The 20,485-nt window shown below is 42.5% G+C and overlaps 1 protein-coding gene across 4 annotated transcripts in view; it reads left to right on the forward strand.

Moving 5' to 3' along the window:
* The window catches only part of PRUNE1 (prune exopolyphosphatase 1), a 41,095-nt gene that overhangs the window by 3,819 nt on the left and 16,791 nt on the right, over window positions 1-20,485 (forward strand). The window contains exons 1-6 of one of the 4 annotated variants that reach the window (XM_056545028.1): window positions 6,997-7,449; window positions 13,542-13,607; window positions 14,777-14,878; window positions 17,096-17,301; window positions 18,522-18,706; window positions 19,203-19,361. In XM_056545028.1, coding sequence (XP_056401003.1) covers window positions 14,840-14,878; window positions 17,096-17,301; window positions 18,522-18,706; window positions 19,203-19,361 — 589 coding nt within the window. In that variant the 5' untranslated portion in view covers window positions 6,997-7,449; window positions 13,542-13,607; window positions 14,777-14,839. Of the gene's footprint in view, window positions 1-6,996; window positions 7,450-13,377; window positions 13,411-13,541; window positions 13,608-14,776; window positions 14,879-17,095; window positions 17,302-18,521; window positions 18,707-19,202; window positions 19,362-20,485 lie in introns of those variants that run through there. The other 3 variants (XM_056545025.1, XM_056545026.1, XM_056545027.1) reach the window with 3 other exon arrangements.

Here is a 20,485-nt window from a genome sequence, read left to right on the forward strand (position 1 = left end):
AATTTTGCAACAGCTGGAGGCACCCTGGTTGGGGAAAACTGATCTGGACCATGCAGTATTGTCTGTATCTTGTGAGTGGTTATTGAAGACCTACAGCTCCCAGCATGCTCTAACAACCCTATAACATGGCAGAACTACAAGTCTCAGCAGGCTCACAACCCTATAACGCGGCAGAACTACAACTCTCAGCAGGCTCTGACAACCCTATAACGTGGCAGAACTACAACTCTCAGCAGGCTCTGACAACCCTATAACGTGGCAGAACTACAACTCTCAGCAGGCTCTGACAACCCTATAACATGTGGCAGAACTACAACTCTCAGCAAGCTCTGACAACCCTATAACATGTGGCAGAACTACAACTCTCAGCAGGCTCTGACAACCCTATAACATGTGGCAGAACTACAACTCTCAGCAGGCTCACAACCCTATAACATGTCGCAGAACTACAACTCTCAGCAGGCTCTGACAACCCTGTAACATGTGGCAGAACTACAACTCTCAGCAGGCTCTGACAACCCTATAACGTGGCAGAACTACAACTCTCAGCAGGATCTGACAACCCTATAACGTGGCAGAACTACAACTCTCAGCAGGCTCTGACATCCCTATAATGTGGCAGAACTACAACTCTTAGCAGGCTCTGACAACCCTATAACATGTGAGAGAACCACAACTCTGATCATTCCATGACAGCCCTATAGCGGTGCAAGAACCATATCTCCCACAGTGACCTGTTGCTCTTTAGTGCTAAACTACAACTCCCAGCATGCCTTCACTGCCCAGCAGTGGTGGACTTCAATAACAAACTGGCAGAACTACTACTCTTGCATTTTAAGCTGTGTTCAGCTGAAGAACTGTAAATCCCAGCATACCCTGATTGGGGGGGGACTAAAATTCCAAGCATTAACTAACACACCTCTAACCTAGTGAGACTACAACTCTCAGCATCACCTGACAACTGTACAGCATTGGCAGAACTATTACTGTTGGCATAGTCAGCCATGTCCTGCTGTTGTAGAACTATAACTCCCAGCATGCTTTGACAACCCTGAAGCAAGAACTGCAACTTCCAGACTTGTGGCTTTCCAATGGTTGGGGGAACTACCACTCCCAATATGCCCTGAAAGCCCATGGTGGCAGTAGGACTACTACTGTGGACAATCATGCTTATCACCTGTTGCAGAACTACAAATCTCAGCAAGCTCTGACAATCCTGCGATGTGTTGGAATTACAACTCCCATCATTCTTTGACAGCCCTGTAGTGGGGCTGCCAAAGGGCGACCATATACTCCTGTGGTAAAGAAGCTATGACATGGCATGTACCTGACGGGTCATGGGACCTGGCACCTCTATACAACTAGGGAGAATGGGTCACCCAGCTTTCCCAGACTTCTGAACGACATATCTCCACAACATATTTCCTCCTATTACATATCTCCTTAACTTTACAAGCCAATTTAGCCAATCGGGGATGCTGGAGAATGTGTCCCTGGGTGGCGGCCATATTGGTTATCACTCAGCTTTTCCACATGTACATAATAGAATCCATAACAACACGACACAAGTGAGAAATTGCTACCGCAACGCTACGAACTGACTGGAAAAAATAAAAAATAAAACACAAAAACCTGACCCCCCCCCTCTCTCATTGTTCTCCTCATGATGATTTTTTTTTTGATTTTTTTTGACGCTTTATTCCCTTGCGTTTTTTCTAATTAAAAAATTAAGTGATTCTTTTATCATGTGACCCAGGGATTTCTATTGAAGAAATGGGGATTGAGGGAAACGCCAGAAAAGCATCAATATCCATATACACATGACGTTGTTTCGTTTTCATTTTTCCCACCAATAGAAGTTTATGAGGGGAAAAAACGCTACAATTTATGTGAGAAAAAAGAAATTGTAGAGAAAAAACCCTCTTCCATAGCGCCATTTTGAAAAACTGCCACTGAGCCTAAAAAAATGCCACTAAAGGGTGAGAAAAACAAAAGAAAAAGACACCATGGAGGTCTGGCATTTTATATTCCCATATTGACTCCAAGTTAAAGGGGTACTCCGCCCCTAGACATCTTATCCCCTATCCAAAGGATAGGGAATAAGATGTCTGATCGCCGCGGTCCCCCGCGATCTCCCTGCTGCTGCGCTGGAGGCTTGTGACATCACGGCCACGCCCCCTTAATGTAAATCTGTGGGAGAGGGCGTGACGTCCGTCACGTCCCCCTCATAGACTTACATTGAGGGGGCGTGGCTGTGATGTCACGAGCGGACCGTGACGTTGCACGCCTCCGCATCGCCAGTCATCCGGCATTGTGCAAAGGCGCTCCGTGCACCAGATGTCTGGAATGCCGCAGCCGATATCGCGGGGGTCCCCAGCCGTGGGACCCCTGCCATCAGACATCTTATAAGATGTCTAGGGGTGGAGTACCCCTTTAATATCTGACCGCAGCGTTTTTTGGCTCGCCCAATAAAAAACACCACATGTGGATAGGATGGCCTTTTTTATTTTATTTTTATTTTTCTACCAAAACACTATCAGTTTTTAGCCTTATGGTCTCACCCAGCTTTACCAACCTTCTGACCAGCGAACCACCTACTAACGCAGCAATTCACCCCTCGCATTGTGACATCATGAGGTAAGTTGGCCATTGTAGGATGTGTAATGGCGGCCATATTGTGGTTGTCAGTCAGCTTCCCCAAATAAAGATATTATTGAAATTAACGTGACAAAGGAGCTCAGCCAGCTTTCCCATGCCTCTGCATGGCATATCTGTCTAGTTATATCAAGTTATGGGAGAAACTAACGTCTCTCTGAAGGCTGAAGAAAGCGTAACACTGGCAGCCATGTTGGCTGTTACCCAGCATTCCTGCATACAGGTCTGTTTCCTGAATGGAAATGGCATCCATTGCAGGTGTCAGATGCTCAAGATGGCGGCTGCTCTGCTATCCCCTGCACTAATAGGGCGCATAAGCAGCTTGAAGGTCGTGTCCCGCGTCACGAAGGATTTCCCATTTTGTAACCTGATCGCCCGGTTGTAGAATATCTCTCTCCGGAGACTTGCAGTCGGCCTCTGTTGTCGCTATTTTTAAACCGGCTCTTCCATCGATTGGGTTTCATGGCGCCGTCCGCTGTTTTTTTTTCAATCCCAGATCTGTTGTGGGGCCGAGGCCCGAGGTCCTCCTCAATAAGGTCATCATTTATGTCTGATTTGGGGAAAGATGAGTGATGTAGTGGTCACCCAGCTTTCCAGGCTCTTGAAAGGTAAAGATATTATTACAAGTCTACTACTTAGGTTGGTGTTTCCCAACCAGGGTGCCTCCAGCTGTTGCAAAACTACAACTCCCAGCATGCCCGGACAGCCGAAGGCTGTCCGGGCATGCTGGGATTTGTAGTTTTGCAACAGCTGGAGGCACCCTGGTTGGGAAACACTGACTAAGGCTGCATTCACATCTCGTTTTGCAATGCGGTTCCCGTATCCGGTTTCATTGAGAAAAACCGTACGGAACCGTATTGCAAACCGTATGTATAGACATTTCATAGAAAACCGTATGCCAAGCGTAGCATCCGGTTGTGTACGTTTTTCATCATTTACGGTTTTATCCGTTTTTTTTTTTTTTTACCTGTACACAAAACTGTAGTCTACTACGGTTTTATGTCCGGGTGAAAAACCGGATAAAACCCGTATACGGTTTTCTTAAAATGGTGGTCTATGGGAACCGTACTGAACCAAATTTGCGTACGGTTCCATCCGGTTTGCACAATACGGTTTTGCAGTTTGCACATGCGCTGTGCACGCCGAAAATTCTTCCCACAAATAGAACAAGAAGAACTTTATTTAATTAAGGACAAACATAAAACTGTATTGTTTTTTTTTTTTTTCTTAAAAAAAACGTATTTAACTGTATGCACCCGAACATCCGGTTTCAAACCGTATACGGTTTAAAACCGTACAGAGGTATATACGGTTGTATACGGTTCGGTGTCCGATTTTGAGACATACATTTTTGTTACAAAAAAAACTGATACAGGAACCGTATTGCAAAAACGAGATGTGAATGCAGCCTTAGGTAGAAAGCTGAGGGATAAAAACCCCCTAATGGCAGTCATAATAGTAATCACTCAGCTTTCCAGACTCCTGAGAGACACACCTGCCTAGTAAGGTCCTGATGTATTGACAGTCTACTTTTTGCTTTATAAACAAGCAGATTTGTTGCTGGGAGACAAAGGCGGCCATATTGGTTTTCACCTCATATGACGGGATATAATATACAATAACAAGGGTCCGTTACGTTTTTTTTTCTCAGAAAGCCGAGATATACAAAATGGTTGCCATTCCTGACCCCACAGGTGTGACTTGTCTTTTTCAGGCTCCTGAAAGTTAACTAGTGGGGACTAGTCAGCGGTCACCACTTTATGATAAACTAGATAACAGGGATCTGATTTGGGTTACGAACTTTTGTTGTTTCCTATTTTTGTTTGTTTTTTGTATTTTTATTTTTTTTTAGCCTAAAAAAACTGCCCCCTCTCATCTTTCTCCTCACATAATGTAGTTTTTGTGGCATTTTTTACTTTAAAAAAAATAAAAATAGTGTGTATCATTATAGGTGTTTATTTTCTTTGTCGTTTTATCCATTTTATCCACTGTGTTTTTCTCATTACAAGTCATGTTTTTTCTGGTGTTTTTTTGTTGTTTTTTTTGTATTTTTTTTGCCCACCTATAAAAGTCAATGTGGGGAAAATGGCACAAGTTAGGGTGCAGTGTTTTTTTGGCCCCCAAGGAAACACTATGCAGAGATATAGGCAGTTTTTTTTTTTAATTGCCATGAGGGAGATTTATCAAAACCTGTGCAGAGGAAAAGTTGCCCATAGCAACCAATCAGCTCGCTGCTTTCATTTTGCAGAGGCCTTTTCAAAAGTGAAAGAAGCGATCTGATTGGTTGCTATGGGCAACTCAGCAACTTTTCCTCTGGAACCGTGCACACGGCCACTCAGAAATGCGCAGTCATTCTAGATGGCAATCCATTTCCAACCGGATTCCGCTCAAAGAATTGATAAGTCAGTTTTTTTTCCGTGGAGGCCAGTGTCGGAATTTCGGCGGCAGATTTTTCCGCCAGGGAAATTCTGCCGTGTGCACAGTGCAGCAGAATCCCATTAAAAAACATTGGATCGGCAAAGAAATTTCCAAGCAAAATCTTTCTGTCGTGCGAACAAGGCCTAAGTGTAGGTTCACTGTTGACGCTGGGACTGTTCGGAAATGCGCAGTCTCTATAGATGGAAATACATTTCCGAGTCATTTGTCAATTCTTTCTGTTGAGTCCAGAAGCGTAATTTCCACAGCGGAAACCTTTCCGCATTGGTGCAGCAGAATCCCACTTTTTTTCTGCCGGATTCCACGCGGAAATTCTACTGCGTGAGCGAGGACATAATTTGAGGCAGGAAAATTTTGTGCCAGATTTTTATTTTATATGTGCATGTAATCGGTTAAAGGGGTACTCCGGTGGAAATCTATTTTTTTTTTTTTTTTTTTTTTAAATGAACTGGTGCCAGAAAGTTAAACAGATATGTAAATTACTTCTATTTACCCTTCCAGTACTTTTAAGCAGCTGTATGCTACAGAGGAATTTATTTTCTTTTCAAATAATTTTTTTTTTGTCTTGTCCACAGTGCTCTCTGCTGACACCTGATGCCCGTATCGGGAACTGTCCAGAGCAGCATACGTTTGCTATGGGGATTTTCTCCTGCTCTGGACAGTTCCCGATACGGGCATCAGGTGTCAGCAGAGAGCACTGTGGACAAGACAAAAAAAATAAAAATAATAATTTCCTCTGTAGCATACAGCTGCTAAAATGTACTGGAAGGGTAAAGATTTTTTTAATAGAAGTAATTTACAAATCTGTTTCTTTCTGGCACCAGTTGAGTTAAAAAAATAAATAAATAAAGTTTTCCACCCAAGTACCCCTTTAAGAGAAAAAAAAATCTGCCAAAAGGTAAATCTACCAAAAACTTGCATATTAACAGATTATGGCTGAAAAAGTGTGAATAAAATAAACTACAACATTTTTACTAAGTGTAAAGTCGGCCTTAAAGGGGTACTCTGCTGACCCAGCGGAGTTTGGAATATTTCGTTCCGAATGCTTGGAGCGGGGGCCGGGAAATCATGGCCACGCCCACTCAATGCATGTCTATGAAAGGGGGCGTGATGGCTGCCATACCCCCTCCCATAGACTTGCACTGAGGGGGGCATGGTGTGACGTCTCAAGGGGCGTAGCTGTGACGTCACGACCCACCGCCCGCACCCAGTGTTCTAAACGAACGCCGGGTGCTGCAGAGAGGTTTCAAGGGATAGGATAGGGGATAAGATGTCTAGGGGCGGACTAACCCCTTTAAAGTTTTTTTATATGCTACTAGATGTCCCACCAGATCACACCATATTAGGTGCACAATGTAGCCAGTCAGGTTTAGTAAAAGATTTTCCAACGTGTTTCTCTATAGGCCATAGGTTCATCAGGGAAAAAAAAAAAAAGTCCAATACAACTTGCCCCTGATTGGTGGGTGCAAATACGGATTATTTCAGGTGCACGTGCTGAAGAAGGTCCTCCTCAATAGTAGCATGCAATTGCTGAGGAAATTGGACCCTTATGCTCGTACCCCAGTAGTCAATGTTCCCAAACAGTGTGTCTCCAGCTGTTGCAAAATTACAACTCCAAGCATGCCCGGACAGCCAAAGGCTGTTGTAGTTTTACAACAGCTGAGGGCACTCTTGTTGGGGAAACACTGCCTTACCCCCCAACAGATTAGCCCAATAACAAGTTAGGGGTGCGGCACATGTCCAGCACAGGATCGCCCTTATTCGGTGGGTGTGAATAGGGGCAATACATAGCGAATCTCTCAAATACTTATGCCCCATTTAGAATTATTTTTTTTTTGGGTTACAATATACACTGCAGAGTGCGACAATACTGTAGCGAGCTCCGAAAGTAAAGTCGGCCATCTTGATTTCTGCCGAACTGAATTGACATTTGGCTGTCGGGGAGGCGGGGCGTGTTAAATTTCTTGGGTAAACACAGCGCAGTTTCCATTTCAGCTCCATTAATTATATTATTTATTTTAATTTTTTTCCATTTGGCTTTTTAGCAGTGAACTCCAAATATTGTTTTTTCCTGAATAAATGGGGCGTGCGGAGGGCGAGTGGTGGCATATGGCGCGGTGTGTGTGCTCTTTTCCTTACGGACATTAGGACTTCGGGTCGCGCTCTATAAATCAATTATCCAGCCGGCGATGTGTTGTTGACGCAGCAACCTCTCAGCCTCAGCAGCTGCGGCTCCGTGGTCTTCGCCGTAGCCAAGAAACGGCGATCTCCGGATCCCTGTCACCTGTCGAGATATTTCATTCTTCATGCAAGTGAGACGCTGGTGTGCCCATTACGGAGTCTGTTCTCCATAAATAGGTACAGTACTGTTCCTTTAAAATTAAAGGGACAGTGCTGAAAAAAACAAACCTTTTTTTTGTCTTCTCTTCCGGCAGCGCTTAGAACATGTGATCAATAGATTCAGCAAAGGGGCGGGACTTAGGCTTAGCTCATGTCTGTTACCTTCTTGCTTCCTTTACTGCAGTGGAGAGTGGAGACCAAGCAAATTTAAGGCCCACCCCCTTTAGGCCACACCCCTTCCAGAGTGCATTAAAGGGGTACACCGGTATCACATCAACTGGTGCCAGAAAGTTAAACAGATTTGTAAATTACTTCTATTAAAAAATCTTAATCCTTCCAGTACTTATTAGCTGCTGAATACTACAGAGGAAATTCTTTTCAGTGCTCTCTGCTGACATCACGACCACAGTGCTCTCTGCTGACATCTCTGTCCACTTTAGGAACTGTCCAGAGCAGCATATGTTTGCTATGGGGATTTTCTCCTACTCTGGACAGTTCTTAAAATGAACAGAGGTGTCAGCAGAGAGCACTGTGGTCATGATGTCAGCAGAGAGCTCTGTGTTCCAAAAAGAAAATAATTTCCTCTGTAGTATTCAGCAGCTAATAAGTAGTGGAAGGATTAAGATTTTTTTAATAGAAGTAATTTACAAATCTGTTTTAACTTTCTGGTAGCAGTTGATTTAAAAAAAAATTTTTTTTTAAAATTACAAAAAGTTCTCCACCGGAGTACCCTTTTAAACAATGAGGGGCCTACTTGGCTTCACATGAAAAATGAAACATCTTTTTTTTTTTTTTTTCTCTTCCCCCTATAAACAACCAATATGGCCGCCACAGCCGCTCCCACTTAGGTAGTTACCTAATTTTTTTTACACTCCTGAAGGGTGTCAGTACATAATAATACAGTATACAAAATGGCCGCCTACAGGTCACACAGTTCATAGGCCTAATGACACTTGACCTGCTAGTGCCAGGGCTGATGTCATGCTGGTTGTGGGCATTGTAATCTGCCGCTGCTGTTTTTATTACAGTAATGTATAGCTAAGTGCTTTATGTGTTTACTCTACTGCCTTTAGGAGAGATTATATGAGGCGGTATACTGCGACTATACTGATAATAGCGATAATCACCAATATACAGATTACTATATAACCCTAATTTTATATGTTGCACCCTTAAAGGCCCGGTGGGAAAGAAAATTTAAAAATAAGTATAAAAATGTAAATATTTATTTTTTCTTTTCTACTTTTTTTTTTCCGAACAACTGTTCAATCAAAAAATATATACAGTGATCCCTCAACTTACAATGGCCTCAACATACAATAGTTTAAACATACAATGGTCCAGAAAAGACAATTGTAAGTTGAAACCAGACTCAACATACAATGTACAGACGGTCCAGATCTGTGAAACGTGTCAATGGCTGGAAGATCCAACCAATCAGAATGGACATTCATTGGTAAAACCCCTGTATTACTGAAGTGTATGCACTGACTAGTGTCTGGTAGCGCCCCCTACAGTACAGGGAGGAATTACATGTTCTGTACTCTTTACCTGTATTAGTGAAGTGTATGCACTGACTGGTGTCTGGTAGCGCCCCCCTACAGTACAGGGGGGGGGGGTATTACATGTTCTGTACACTTTACCTGTATTACTGAAGTGTATGCACTGACTGTTGTCTGGTAGCGCCCCCTACAGTACAGGGAGGTATTACATATTCTGTACTCGTTACCTGTATTACTGAAGTGTATGCACTGACTGTTGTCTGGTAGTGCCCCCTACAGTACAGGGAGGTATTACATGTTCTGTACACTTTACCTGTATTACTGAAGTGTATGCACTGACTGGTGTCTGGTAGCGCCCCCTACAGTACAGGGAGGTATTACATATTCTGTACTCTTTACCTGTATTACTGAAGTGTATGCACTGACTGTTGTCTGGTAGTGCCCCCTACAGTACAGGGAGGTATTACATGTTCTGTACTCTTTACCTGTATTACTGAAGTGTATGCACTGACTGGTGTCTGGTAGCGCCTCCTACAGTACAGGGAGGTATTACATGTTCTGTACTCTTTACCTCTATTACTGAAGTGTATGCACTCACTGGTGTCTGGTAGCGCCCCCTACAGTACAGGGAGGTATTACATGTTCTGTACACTTTACCTGTATTACTGAAGCGTATGCACTGACTGGTGTCTGGTAGCGCCCCCTACAGTACAGGGAGGTATTACATGTTCTGTACACTTTACCTGTACCAGGGTTACCTGCTCCTTTGGACACCAGGTAAGGGCGGCTCCATGTTACTTTTTTAGGACACTGTGTACTGTACAGGACCCCGAAGAAGCTCCTGTCCTCTACATAGACCAGTGTTCCCCAGCTGTTGCAAAACTACAACTCCCAGCATGCCCGGACAGCCGAAGGCTGTCCGGGCATGCTGGGAGTTGTAGTTTTGCAACAGCTGGAGGCTCCCTGCTTGGGAAACACTGACATAGACAGTGATTACAGCTCCCAGCAGATCTTTCTTACTTTTATATGTAAGGATTTGCTTTATCTATATTAGTTATCTACTTATTTTTGTTTAATCCTCACTTTTTCCTATTTTTGGATGACATTTTAGAACCAATTACCAGGTTTCCATAGAGTTCTGGTCTCAACATACAATGGTCGTCCCGGAACCAATTAATGTTGTAACTTGGGGACCACTGTATATATAAATCTATCTATGTATAAATATTAGTACCATGTCCTCTTTTTTTTTTTTTCCCCACTAAATAAATACGGTAGCAATGAGTCAATATTACAATGATCAATCACTATTTTATAGGCAAAGTATTGAGACAATGAAACAAATTCTTTTTAGTTGTTTGTTTAGATTTGTTTTATTACGGTAGTTTTTTTTTGGGGAGGTTTTTTTCAGGAACCTTTCATGACCTCTTTTTTAGATCATTTTATTATCCACTGAATTTCCCCTATATTAGAGCCCCCATATCATTCGGCTTGGACGTTCTTTGGCCTTCAGAAGTTCTTTCTGCTGTAGATTCCTCTCGGGGATGAAATTGTTCTGCAGGAATATTGGCCCATGTGGACAGGATCTCTTCTCACAGTTGTCGCACATTAGGTGGGGGTCCTGACATTGCTCTGAACATCAAGTTCTACTCCATCCCAGAGATATCTATAGGATTAAAGGGGTTATCCAGGAAAAAACTTTTTTTTATGTATATCAACTGGCTCCAGAAAGTTAAACAGATTGGTAAATTACTTCTATTAAAAAATCTTAATCCTTTCAGTACTTATGAGCTTCTGAAGTTTAGGTTGTTCTTTTCTGTCTAAGTAATCTCTGATGACAGGTGTCTCGGGAACTGCCCAGTTTAGAAGAGGTTTGCTATGGGAATTTGCTTCTAAACTGGGCGTTTACCGAGACACGTGTCATCAGAGAGGACTTAGACAGAAAAGAACAACCTTAACTTCAGAAGCTCATAAGTACTGAAAGGATTAAGATTTTTTAATAGAAGTAATTTACCAATCTGTTTAACTTTCTGGAGCCAGTTGATATATAGATATAGATATATATATAGAGATATATATATATAAAAACGTTTTTTCCTGGAATACCCCTTTAAGATTTGAGGACTGTGAAGACTGGGGAAGCAAGGAAAACTCACTGCAATGTTCCTTGAACCAATCCATGACTGTATGACCCTTGTAGATGGTGCATAGTCCTGCTGACAGTCTCCTTCTGGCCTAGGGAAAACAGCAGCACAATGCCCAGATAAACCCTACTGTCCAAATGACCATCCACAGGTATCAGGAGCCAGGGAGTGACAAGAATACACCCTACCCCACCATGGGGTAGTCTGACTACCCCCCCCCCTTCAGCATGGCCTAAATCCATCTGACCAGGCCATGTTTCTCCACACAAATCTGGATCCATCTGGCCAGGCCATGTTTCTCTATAGAGACCTGGATCCATCTGACCAGGCCATGTTTCTCTATAGAGATCTGGATCCATCTGACCAGGCCATGTTTCTCTATAGAGATCTGGATCCATCTGACCAGGCCATGTTTCTATATAGGGATCTGGATCCACCTGACCAGGCCATGTTTCTCTATAGAGATCTGGATCCATCTGACCAGGCCATGCTTCTCCACAGAGATCTGGATCCATCTGACCAGGCCATGTTTCTCTATAGAGATCTGGATCCATCTGACAGGCCATGTTTCTCTATAGAGATCTGGATCCATCTGACAGGCCATGTTTCTCTATAGAGATCTGGATCCATCTGACAGGCCATGTTTCTCTATAGAGATCTGGATCCATCTGACCAGGACATGTTTCTCTGCAGAGATCTGGATCCATCTGACCAGGCCATGTTTCTCTATAGAGATCTGGATCCATCTGACCAGGACATGTTTCTCTATAGAGATCTGGATCCATCTGACCAGGCCATGTTTCTCTATAGAGATCTGGATCCATCTGACCAGGCCATGTTTCTCTATAGAGATCTGGATCCATCTGACCAGGCCATGTTTCTCTATAGAGATCTGGATCCATCTGACCAGGCCATGTTTCTCTATAGAGATCTGGATACATCTGAACAGGCCATGTTTCTCTATAGTGATCTGGATCCATCTGATCAGGCCATGTTTCTCTATAGAGATCTGGATCCATCTGACCAGGCCATGTTTCTCTATAGAGATCTGGATCCATCTGACCAGGCCATGTTTCTCTATAGAGATCTGGATCCATCTGACCAGGCCATGTTTCTCTATAGAGATCTGGATACATCTGAACAGGCCATGTTTCTCTATAGTGATCTGGATCCATCTGATCAGGCCATGCTTCTCTATAGAGATCTGGATCCATCTGACCAGGCCATGTTTCTCTATAGAGATCTGGATCCATCTGACCAGGACATGTTTCTCTGCAGAGATCTGGATCCATCGGATGATGTCAGTGGAGGGAAGGGCCACGCACTCTAATGTTCTGGGGGAGATCCGCTGACACCAGAGCAGACCGTGCCAAGCATTCATGTTGGGAGAGACAAACTAACGTCACATAAATTTTATGGCCACGTTTCGACAGCAATGGCCCTGGAGCTGTTATATCCATCTGTGCTGAGGAGCAATAAGTTGTGGCTTCAGACACATTATTTGGACACCAGGTTTTACAGTGTTTAAAAAAAAATAAAAATAAAATGGTGCTGATAGGGGAAAAATAGAAAAAATAATTATACTTTACTAGCCCCAGTTCCCCAATCTTCTTTATTCTTCCTGCTTCCAAGACGAGCGCTTGTTGCAGAACCGGACAGCTCCGCCAATCACTGGCCAAGATGAAACCTTTCTTTTTTTTATTTTTAAGAATACCATTGTTACCATTGTTTTATATTACCCCTGTGATACTATACTATGCTGTTTTTCACCTGTAGCTTCTTTTTGCTTATTTTTTTTATTGTATAATTATTTTTCATTTTTTTTTTAAGCCTGCCTGTCATATCACCGAAAACAAAACAGCTTTAGGTAACTCACTAGGCCATGCAGATGATTTACTTCTTTTTTAGGTTCTGTATTTGGCTCACAAATCCATCTGTTCTGCTGCTCACTCATTCTCACATCCACTGCTCAGGAAGGGGCATGTCCCAGGCAAGCACTGAGCCCGCCCTCACTCACCATGCATTCACTTCCTCCCTGAGTCTGCTGTGCTGTGCTGGGTCTCTTCATCCAATGACTGCAGGCTGCTCTGTAACCCCCTCCTCTCTGTTTTCATGCTGCAGTCTGATAGGACAGGAGTGAGCACAGAGGAGTGCTAGTCCCGCCCTCACTTCCTTCCTTTATCGCTGCTTGTGCTATAGCTGGGACAAAGATGATGCTGCAGCCGGACAGAATTATGTTCTGGATGGTATGAGGACCCCTAGTGGTCGTTTTTTGTTTTTTGATGATTTCTATAAAAAGGAGAGAACATTTTCTTATGCAGTATGTTAGAAAGGTTAATATTTTGCCAAGATGGACAACATATATAAAGTTTTTTATTCTGACAGTGCCTGTTTAAGGCATTTTTTATTATTAAAATTTAATTTAAATTAAATTTATTTAAAATTTTCCTATTTAATCATGCAGATTTTCAAAGGTTTCGCTTCCGGTCCAGCAAAAAGTAGACTTTCTAAGGCAACACAGACCTGCTTAGTAAGTACTGTATTCAGGCATCACAGCTCTAGAACAGACTGGACTTCATATGCCGTAGTCACTTCCTAGTGCGCAGTCATTTGGGAGGGACAATGTCTAAAAAAAAAAAAAAGTTTAAAGAGTACATCTCATGATCTTGTTACATTTTATAATCCTCCCAGGTCACTGCCCCCATCATGATAAACCACCCCCGGCCTTTATTTTTTATTATTTGTTAGTTTTCAACCTCGATGCTGCTCTGTATTTTCTGCTCAGTCAGATTCACAGACTGGGAAGGGGCGTTCCCCAGCAGGCATGACATCATCTGAAGCCATACAGGGGAGAACTTCCTCCCTCACTCTGCTACACACAGCCCAGAGCAGTTCAGTGTGAGATGAGCTATGATTGGATAAGGCTGAACAAACACCCTCAGCTCTCCAGACTGGATTTCCTGATTTTGGATTTCCGCCGGGCCAGCAGGAGTCCAAAGTCTGTGCAAGAGATGGGGGGGGGGAATGTGATCTGGACAAGTAGTGAGACACCTAGTGGCAGCTTTTTTTAAACACAAAACATAGAAAACTTTTTTTTTTAAACAAAGTACATTAGAAATATTTTTTTATTTACAATTAGGAGTACAATAGCAAAAATATGCTTTAATGATGGTGCCCATTTAAAACAAAATGGAAACCGCCAGCGCCTTGTGTCATCTGAGTTCTCTAAGGCATAATAGACAGTCCTGATTTTGGGGGGACTGTAAAGGGGTTCAGGCTGCAAAAGTGGTGGGGTTAATGCAAACCCAGCCCAAAAGTGTCAGTTTCAGGGGTGTTCCTAGGAGTGCGCCTAAAATGTCCAGATTTTTGTTTTAGTCAGTTAATTAATTAATTTTATTTTATTTAATGAAATTGTTAAATAATTAAATGTTTGTTTGTTTGTTAATTTGTTTAATTATTTAATTTTAATATTTTATTTAAATGGTGTTCTGTTATATCTGTTTTTGGGAAAGTTGGGTGAAAAACAATCTGGCATCCATTACTGCCCCTACAGGGGTTGTCCTCTAGATAGTGCAGGGATACGGCAGACTGGTTTGTGTTGCACTATAACTAAATATATGAAGTTTAGGATTATAGGAAAGTTGGGTGGTGACAACCTTCTTACTATCGAGATTTACATTATTATTTTTTTCCTTGCAGAATAAATATGAAGGAATTGACTTCCATGTGGTTCTTGGAAATGAAGCATGTGACTTGGATTCTATGGTGTCTGCCATAAGTCTGGCGTATTGCTTGGCCAAGGTGAGTGTTTATCTGATATTACTTGAATTACTGTAGATACTGTATTTTATCTAGAACTATTAAAGGGGTACTCCAGGGAATTGAACTAACACTTATCCCCTATCCACACGAACTCCTGCATGGGGCCCCGGCTACTTTCCCGTCTTTGGCACGAAGCCCTGCCGCATCTGGTGATTGGCTAAGTGGGCCATTTGCCTGTCAAGGGGCATGGCTAAGTCACAGTGGTGACCAAACTGTGGCCCTCCAGCTGTTGCTAAACTATGGCTGTCTGGGCATGCTGGGAGGTGTAGTTTTGCAACAGCTGGAGGGCCACAGTTTGGACACCACTGTCTTAGTGGAGAAGAAGGGGTCATCATGCTTCAAAAATTTTGCAGAAAGTAAGCCGATAAATAAAAACTTTAACTAGACAGTCTACACAGGCGCCAAATGTTTCAAACAGCGATAGACACTGCGATAGAGGGGGCGCATTTTTAGATTGTGTAGACAGTCTGATTAATATGCAGTGATGGGGCTCGTTCTGTCCGGTTTAGGGCCTGAACAGAAGAGCCAAACTGACCCTTTGCACGACGGACACCACCGGGTCCTGACCGATGCCATTGTCTTTAAAGGGATATTCCAGAATTTTTATATATATATATATATATATATATATATATATATATATATATATAATCAACTGGCTCCAGAAAGTTATACAGATTTGTAGTTTACTTCTATTAAAATATCTTAATCCTACCAGTACTTATCAGCTGCTGAAGTTGACTTGTTCTTTTCTGTCTGACCACAGTGCTCTCTGCTGACACCTCTGTCTGTCTCAGGAACTGTCCAGAGTAGAAGAGGTTTGCTACGGGGATTTGCTTCTACTCTGGACAGTTCCTGAGACAGGTGTCATCAGAGAGCACTTAGACAGAAATGAACAACTCAACTTCAGCAGCTCATAAGTACTGAAAGGATTAAGACTTTTTAAATCTGTTTAACTTTCTGGAACCAGAAAGTTTTTTTCCTGGATAACCCCCTTTAATGGAGTCCGTCAAGTGTCCAGTATTATAGAGTGGAGCGGAGAAAAAAATAGGAAATTTACTATATAAATTTTTTTCTTTGCTCAGCTGACGTCTTTTCGACAGATTTAGCGATGGAGCTCAGTGTCAGTGGGAATCTAGTCTTAGAGAATATACCCCTTTGTCTCTGATCATTTACGTACGGTTGGCCCCTCTTGGGATCTTTAGTTAGAATCTTAAAGGACCCGTCCATCCATCTCCAAACAAACAGCACTCCTGTATAAACCTAACATTAGGGGCGTTCAAAAACAAACCAGGATGCATTGTAGAAGGACATTAAAGGGGTACTCCCGTGGAAAATATTTTTAAGAACTACGCAACTTCCTGTGGAGCATACAGCAGCCGATGGAAGGATTAAGATTTTTATATAGAAGTAATTTACAAATCTGTATAACTTGCTAGCACCAGTTGTTTCCCCGGAGTATCCCTTTAAATTCAAAATTCAATCTAGACAAAGTGACAGCTGTTGCAAAACTACAACACCCAGTATGCCCGGACAGCTGGGTGTTGTAGTTTTGCAACAATTGGAGGAACGCTGGTTGGGAAACACCCTCCTAGTGGCAGGGCTGGTAAAAGGATTATTGCCACTCTAGGCAAAAGCTAATTTTGCCGCCCCGTGACTCTACCCATTCGCACGCCACACCTCACTACGGGGGTGACACACGGTAACAAATCCCCTCCTCATGTAATCTCCTTACTACTGGGGTGACACACGGTAACAAATCCCCTCCTCATGTAATCTCCTTACTACTGGGGTGACACACTGTAACAAACCTCCTCCTCATGTAATCTCCTTACTACTGGGGGGACACACTGTAACAAACCTCCTCATGTAACCTCCTTACTACTGGGGTGACACACTGTAACAAACCTCCTCCTCATGTAATCTCCTTACTACTGGGGTGTCACACATTGTAACAAACCTCCTCCACTCTCTTGAGGCAGGCAGAGTGGCGCCCCCATCAAGAGGGCGCTCCAGACGGCTGCCTATTTTGCCTATAGGCAGAGCCGGCCCCTGCCTAGTGGTTTAAATGTAATTTTTCATTCAAAAATGTCTGCCATAAGGGTGATTGTAATCCTGGTGTATTACAGTGAATGTCTCATGACGGACATGTCTGGATAACAACTACTGACAATGTCTCCTCCTAAATTCCTTTAGACGTCTTCCAGCAAGAACCTCGCATATGTCCCAGTACTGAACATCCCCCGCGAGGACTTTCCTCTCCGGACAGAGAGCACATTTTTCCTTAAGGAAAACCAGATACCTGAGGATCTGCTGGTCTTCCGCGATGAAATAGACCTTGGCGGACTGTATGAGGCGGGACGCCTGGGGTTGTCACTAGTGGATCACAATGTGCTGTCCAGGTAAGGTTATTGTCATATGTCATGTTGGAGTCTTCCAAAGTTTTTGTTACCAGTTCATTGTCATCTTTTTCCCCTTGCTGTACTGTCCGATCGTCGTTCCTGTACTGTAGCCAGCCATGGCAGGCAGTAGTAAAGGAGCGCCGATAACAATGATCAATGCCATGCTATGGCATTGCATTGTTCAGTGTGTAATATTCCCCTATAGGGACTAAAACATAGTGAAAAAAATGTATAAATAAATAATAATAAAAAAAGTTAATTAACCCCTTTAAATAACCCCCTTTTCAAAAAGTTTAAATTAATTTAAAAAAAATTGTATGATATAATATAAAAAAAATTAATAAAAATAAAAGCTTTAAAAAACCCTGTGATGTGACATTGAAAAAAAGCATCTGTGATTGGTATCCGCTGGGGCCAGAAAGTTAAACAGATTTGTAAATTACTTCTATTAAAAAATCTTAAACCTTTCAGTACTTTTTAGCAGCTGTATGCTACGGAGAAAATTCTGGGGGCTTTTTTTATTTCTTTGTTGTCTTGTCCACAGTGCTCTCTGCTGACACCTCAGTCCGTGTCAGGAACTGTCCAGAGCAGCATAGGTTTACTATGGGGATTTTCTCCTGCTCTGGGGTATCGGGTGTCAGCAGAGAGCACTGTGGACAAGACGAAATTTCCTCTGTAGCATACCGCTGCTAAAAAGTACTGGAAGGGTAAAGATTTTTTTAATAGAAGTAAATTACAAATCTGTTTAACTTTATGGCACCAGTTCATAAAAAAAAAAAAAATAATAATGTTTTTCACCGGAGTACCCCTTTAAAAATGTCTGCAAGCGGCTGCAACGCCCAACTGCACCTGGCTGGTTTGGACCACAAATTGGATCTTATGGAGGAGTGATCGAAATAAACAACTTTTCCTCTTCTATATTAATAATCCACTGCAAATTTAGTCATGTATGTAATGTAATTTGTATAATGTAATTTGCTTGTGATTAGAAAATACTAAAGAAATGAATGTTAAAAAAAATATAATAATTTTTATATATAATTTATTATTATTATTATTATTATTAATATATATATATATATATATATATATATAATATATAATATATAATATAATTATATATATATATATAATAAATTATATATTTATTTATTACAATATAGTGGGATGGGACCAAGTTTAGTTCTAGAATTTGTATGGGTATTTTCTTGTTTTTTTAGGACAGACTCTTTCATGGAAGACGTGGTAACAGAGGTCATAGACCACCGCATCCTGGAGAGGAGACTGACCCGTAATTGCCGGGTTACTGCAGAACTGGTGGGGTCCTGCGCTACACTGGTCACGGAGAAGATAATCCGGGAAGCCCCTCACATTCTGGATTCTCAGCTGGCATCTATGCTGCGCGGTAATTTCTCTATCAGTTGATTAAAAGGATTATCCGACCAAAGACATCTTATGCCCTATGCAAAGGATCGGGGATAAGACGTCTGATCATGGGGGTCCCGCTGCTGGGACCCCCCGCAATCTCCGTGCTGCACCTACATTCTATGCTCTAGTTTTGGAAAGCTCTTTGTTTCCAGGACTGGAAACGTGATGTCACGCCACACCCCCTCCATTCATGTCTATGGGAGGGGGCGTGACGCCTGTCACGCCCCCTCCCATAGACCTGAATGGAGGGGGCATGGCTTGACATCACGAGGAGGCGTGGCATCACATCTCCAGTCCCCTAAACAAAGAGCTTTCCGAGACTGGAGACGCAGCCCCGCGAAGCATGCGGGTGTTGGCCGGATAACCCCTTTTAAACAGTACCTAGTCATCACCCAGCTTTCCAAGAAACAGATACGACGTAGCATACAAAGCTTTTCTCTGTATGTATTATACTTTTCCTGTTTCTTCCACAGGTACCATTGTTCTGGATTGTGTGAATATGGCACCTGCGGCTGGGAAAGTCACCCCTAAAGACACGGAATACGTGACATTCATAGAGTCGAAGTTTCCAGACCTGCCACCAAGGGGCGCTGTGTTTAATTCTCTTCAGGATGCCAAATTTGATGTGTCAGGTCTGTACCTTTTTTTTATTATTATTATTATTTTTTTTTATGTATTTATTTAATTTTAATTAATTTAATTATTTTACTTAATATACTTGTTCTTTTTGGTTGTGTTAAAAAAAAAACTAACAAAAAAAAACTAACAAAAAAAAACTAAACAGGGTTGAAAACAACAATTAACAAAAATAACGCATTGAATTTAGATAATGGTTAAACAACTTGATAGGGGGACTGAGTGTGTTATGGGGGTGATTGGTACGGTCTGACCGCTTTGGATCCCCACAGATCATGACAACCGTGGTCTTGGTGACCAGGGCTGTATTTGCATTTGCCTAGGACAGCCCCCCTACAACACTACTGCCATAGGCAGGCCCACGGGGCCCTAAAAGCAAATACAGCCCTGGTCACCAAGACCACCGTTCTCATGATCTGGGGGGAAAAAAGCTGTTGAACGAGGCAGCGATCAGACCTACACGATGCCATACCATTCAAATCTATGGACTTGGCGAAGCGGGACGATTTTTGGGCAGATGAGTGTTCTTAGGAATGCTTTCCTGATAATCTGCCCGTGTAATAGGACCAGCGATCAGCTGATCATCAAGCAAATGATTGTTTATGGGCTCATTAGATCTTTTGTGCACCCATAGATGTTATCGGCCACTTATTGGCCTGTGGAAATAGGTGACTTGCGGCTGATGATGTCATAATGAATTGCCGTTTAAATGATCCATTGATCAGGCTGCACGAGGATCAGCAAACAAGCACTGATCAATGAGATCTTTGGGGGGGGATTTATCAAAACCTGTCCAGAGGAAAAATTGCTGAGTTGCCCATAGCAACCAATCAGATCGCTGCTTTCATTTTTGAAAAGGCCTCTCAGAAATAAAAGAAGCGATCTGATTGGTTGCTATGGGCAACTCAGCAACTTCTCCTCTGGACAGGTTTTTATAAATCTCCCCCTTTGTTCTTTGTCTGCCTCCCGTCGGCATGTCTAAAAGCGGCCCTTAGTCACATGATGTTGTACTCCAATCACATCCAATGCTCCATTCACAGTTCTGCAGTTTTCCAGTTAGCTCTTAGTATTTCTGGTTTAATTTTTTTTTTTTTTTTTTTTTATTAAGGTAGAATTTAAT

The sequence above is a fragment of the Hyla sarda genome, chromosome 11, assembly GCF_029499605.1.
Source record: "Hyla sarda isolate aHylSar1 chromosome 11, aHylSar1.hap1, whole genome shotgun sequence".
NCBI classification, from domain to species: Eukaryota; Metazoa; Chordata; class Amphibia; order Anura; family Hylidae; genus Hyla; species Hyla sarda.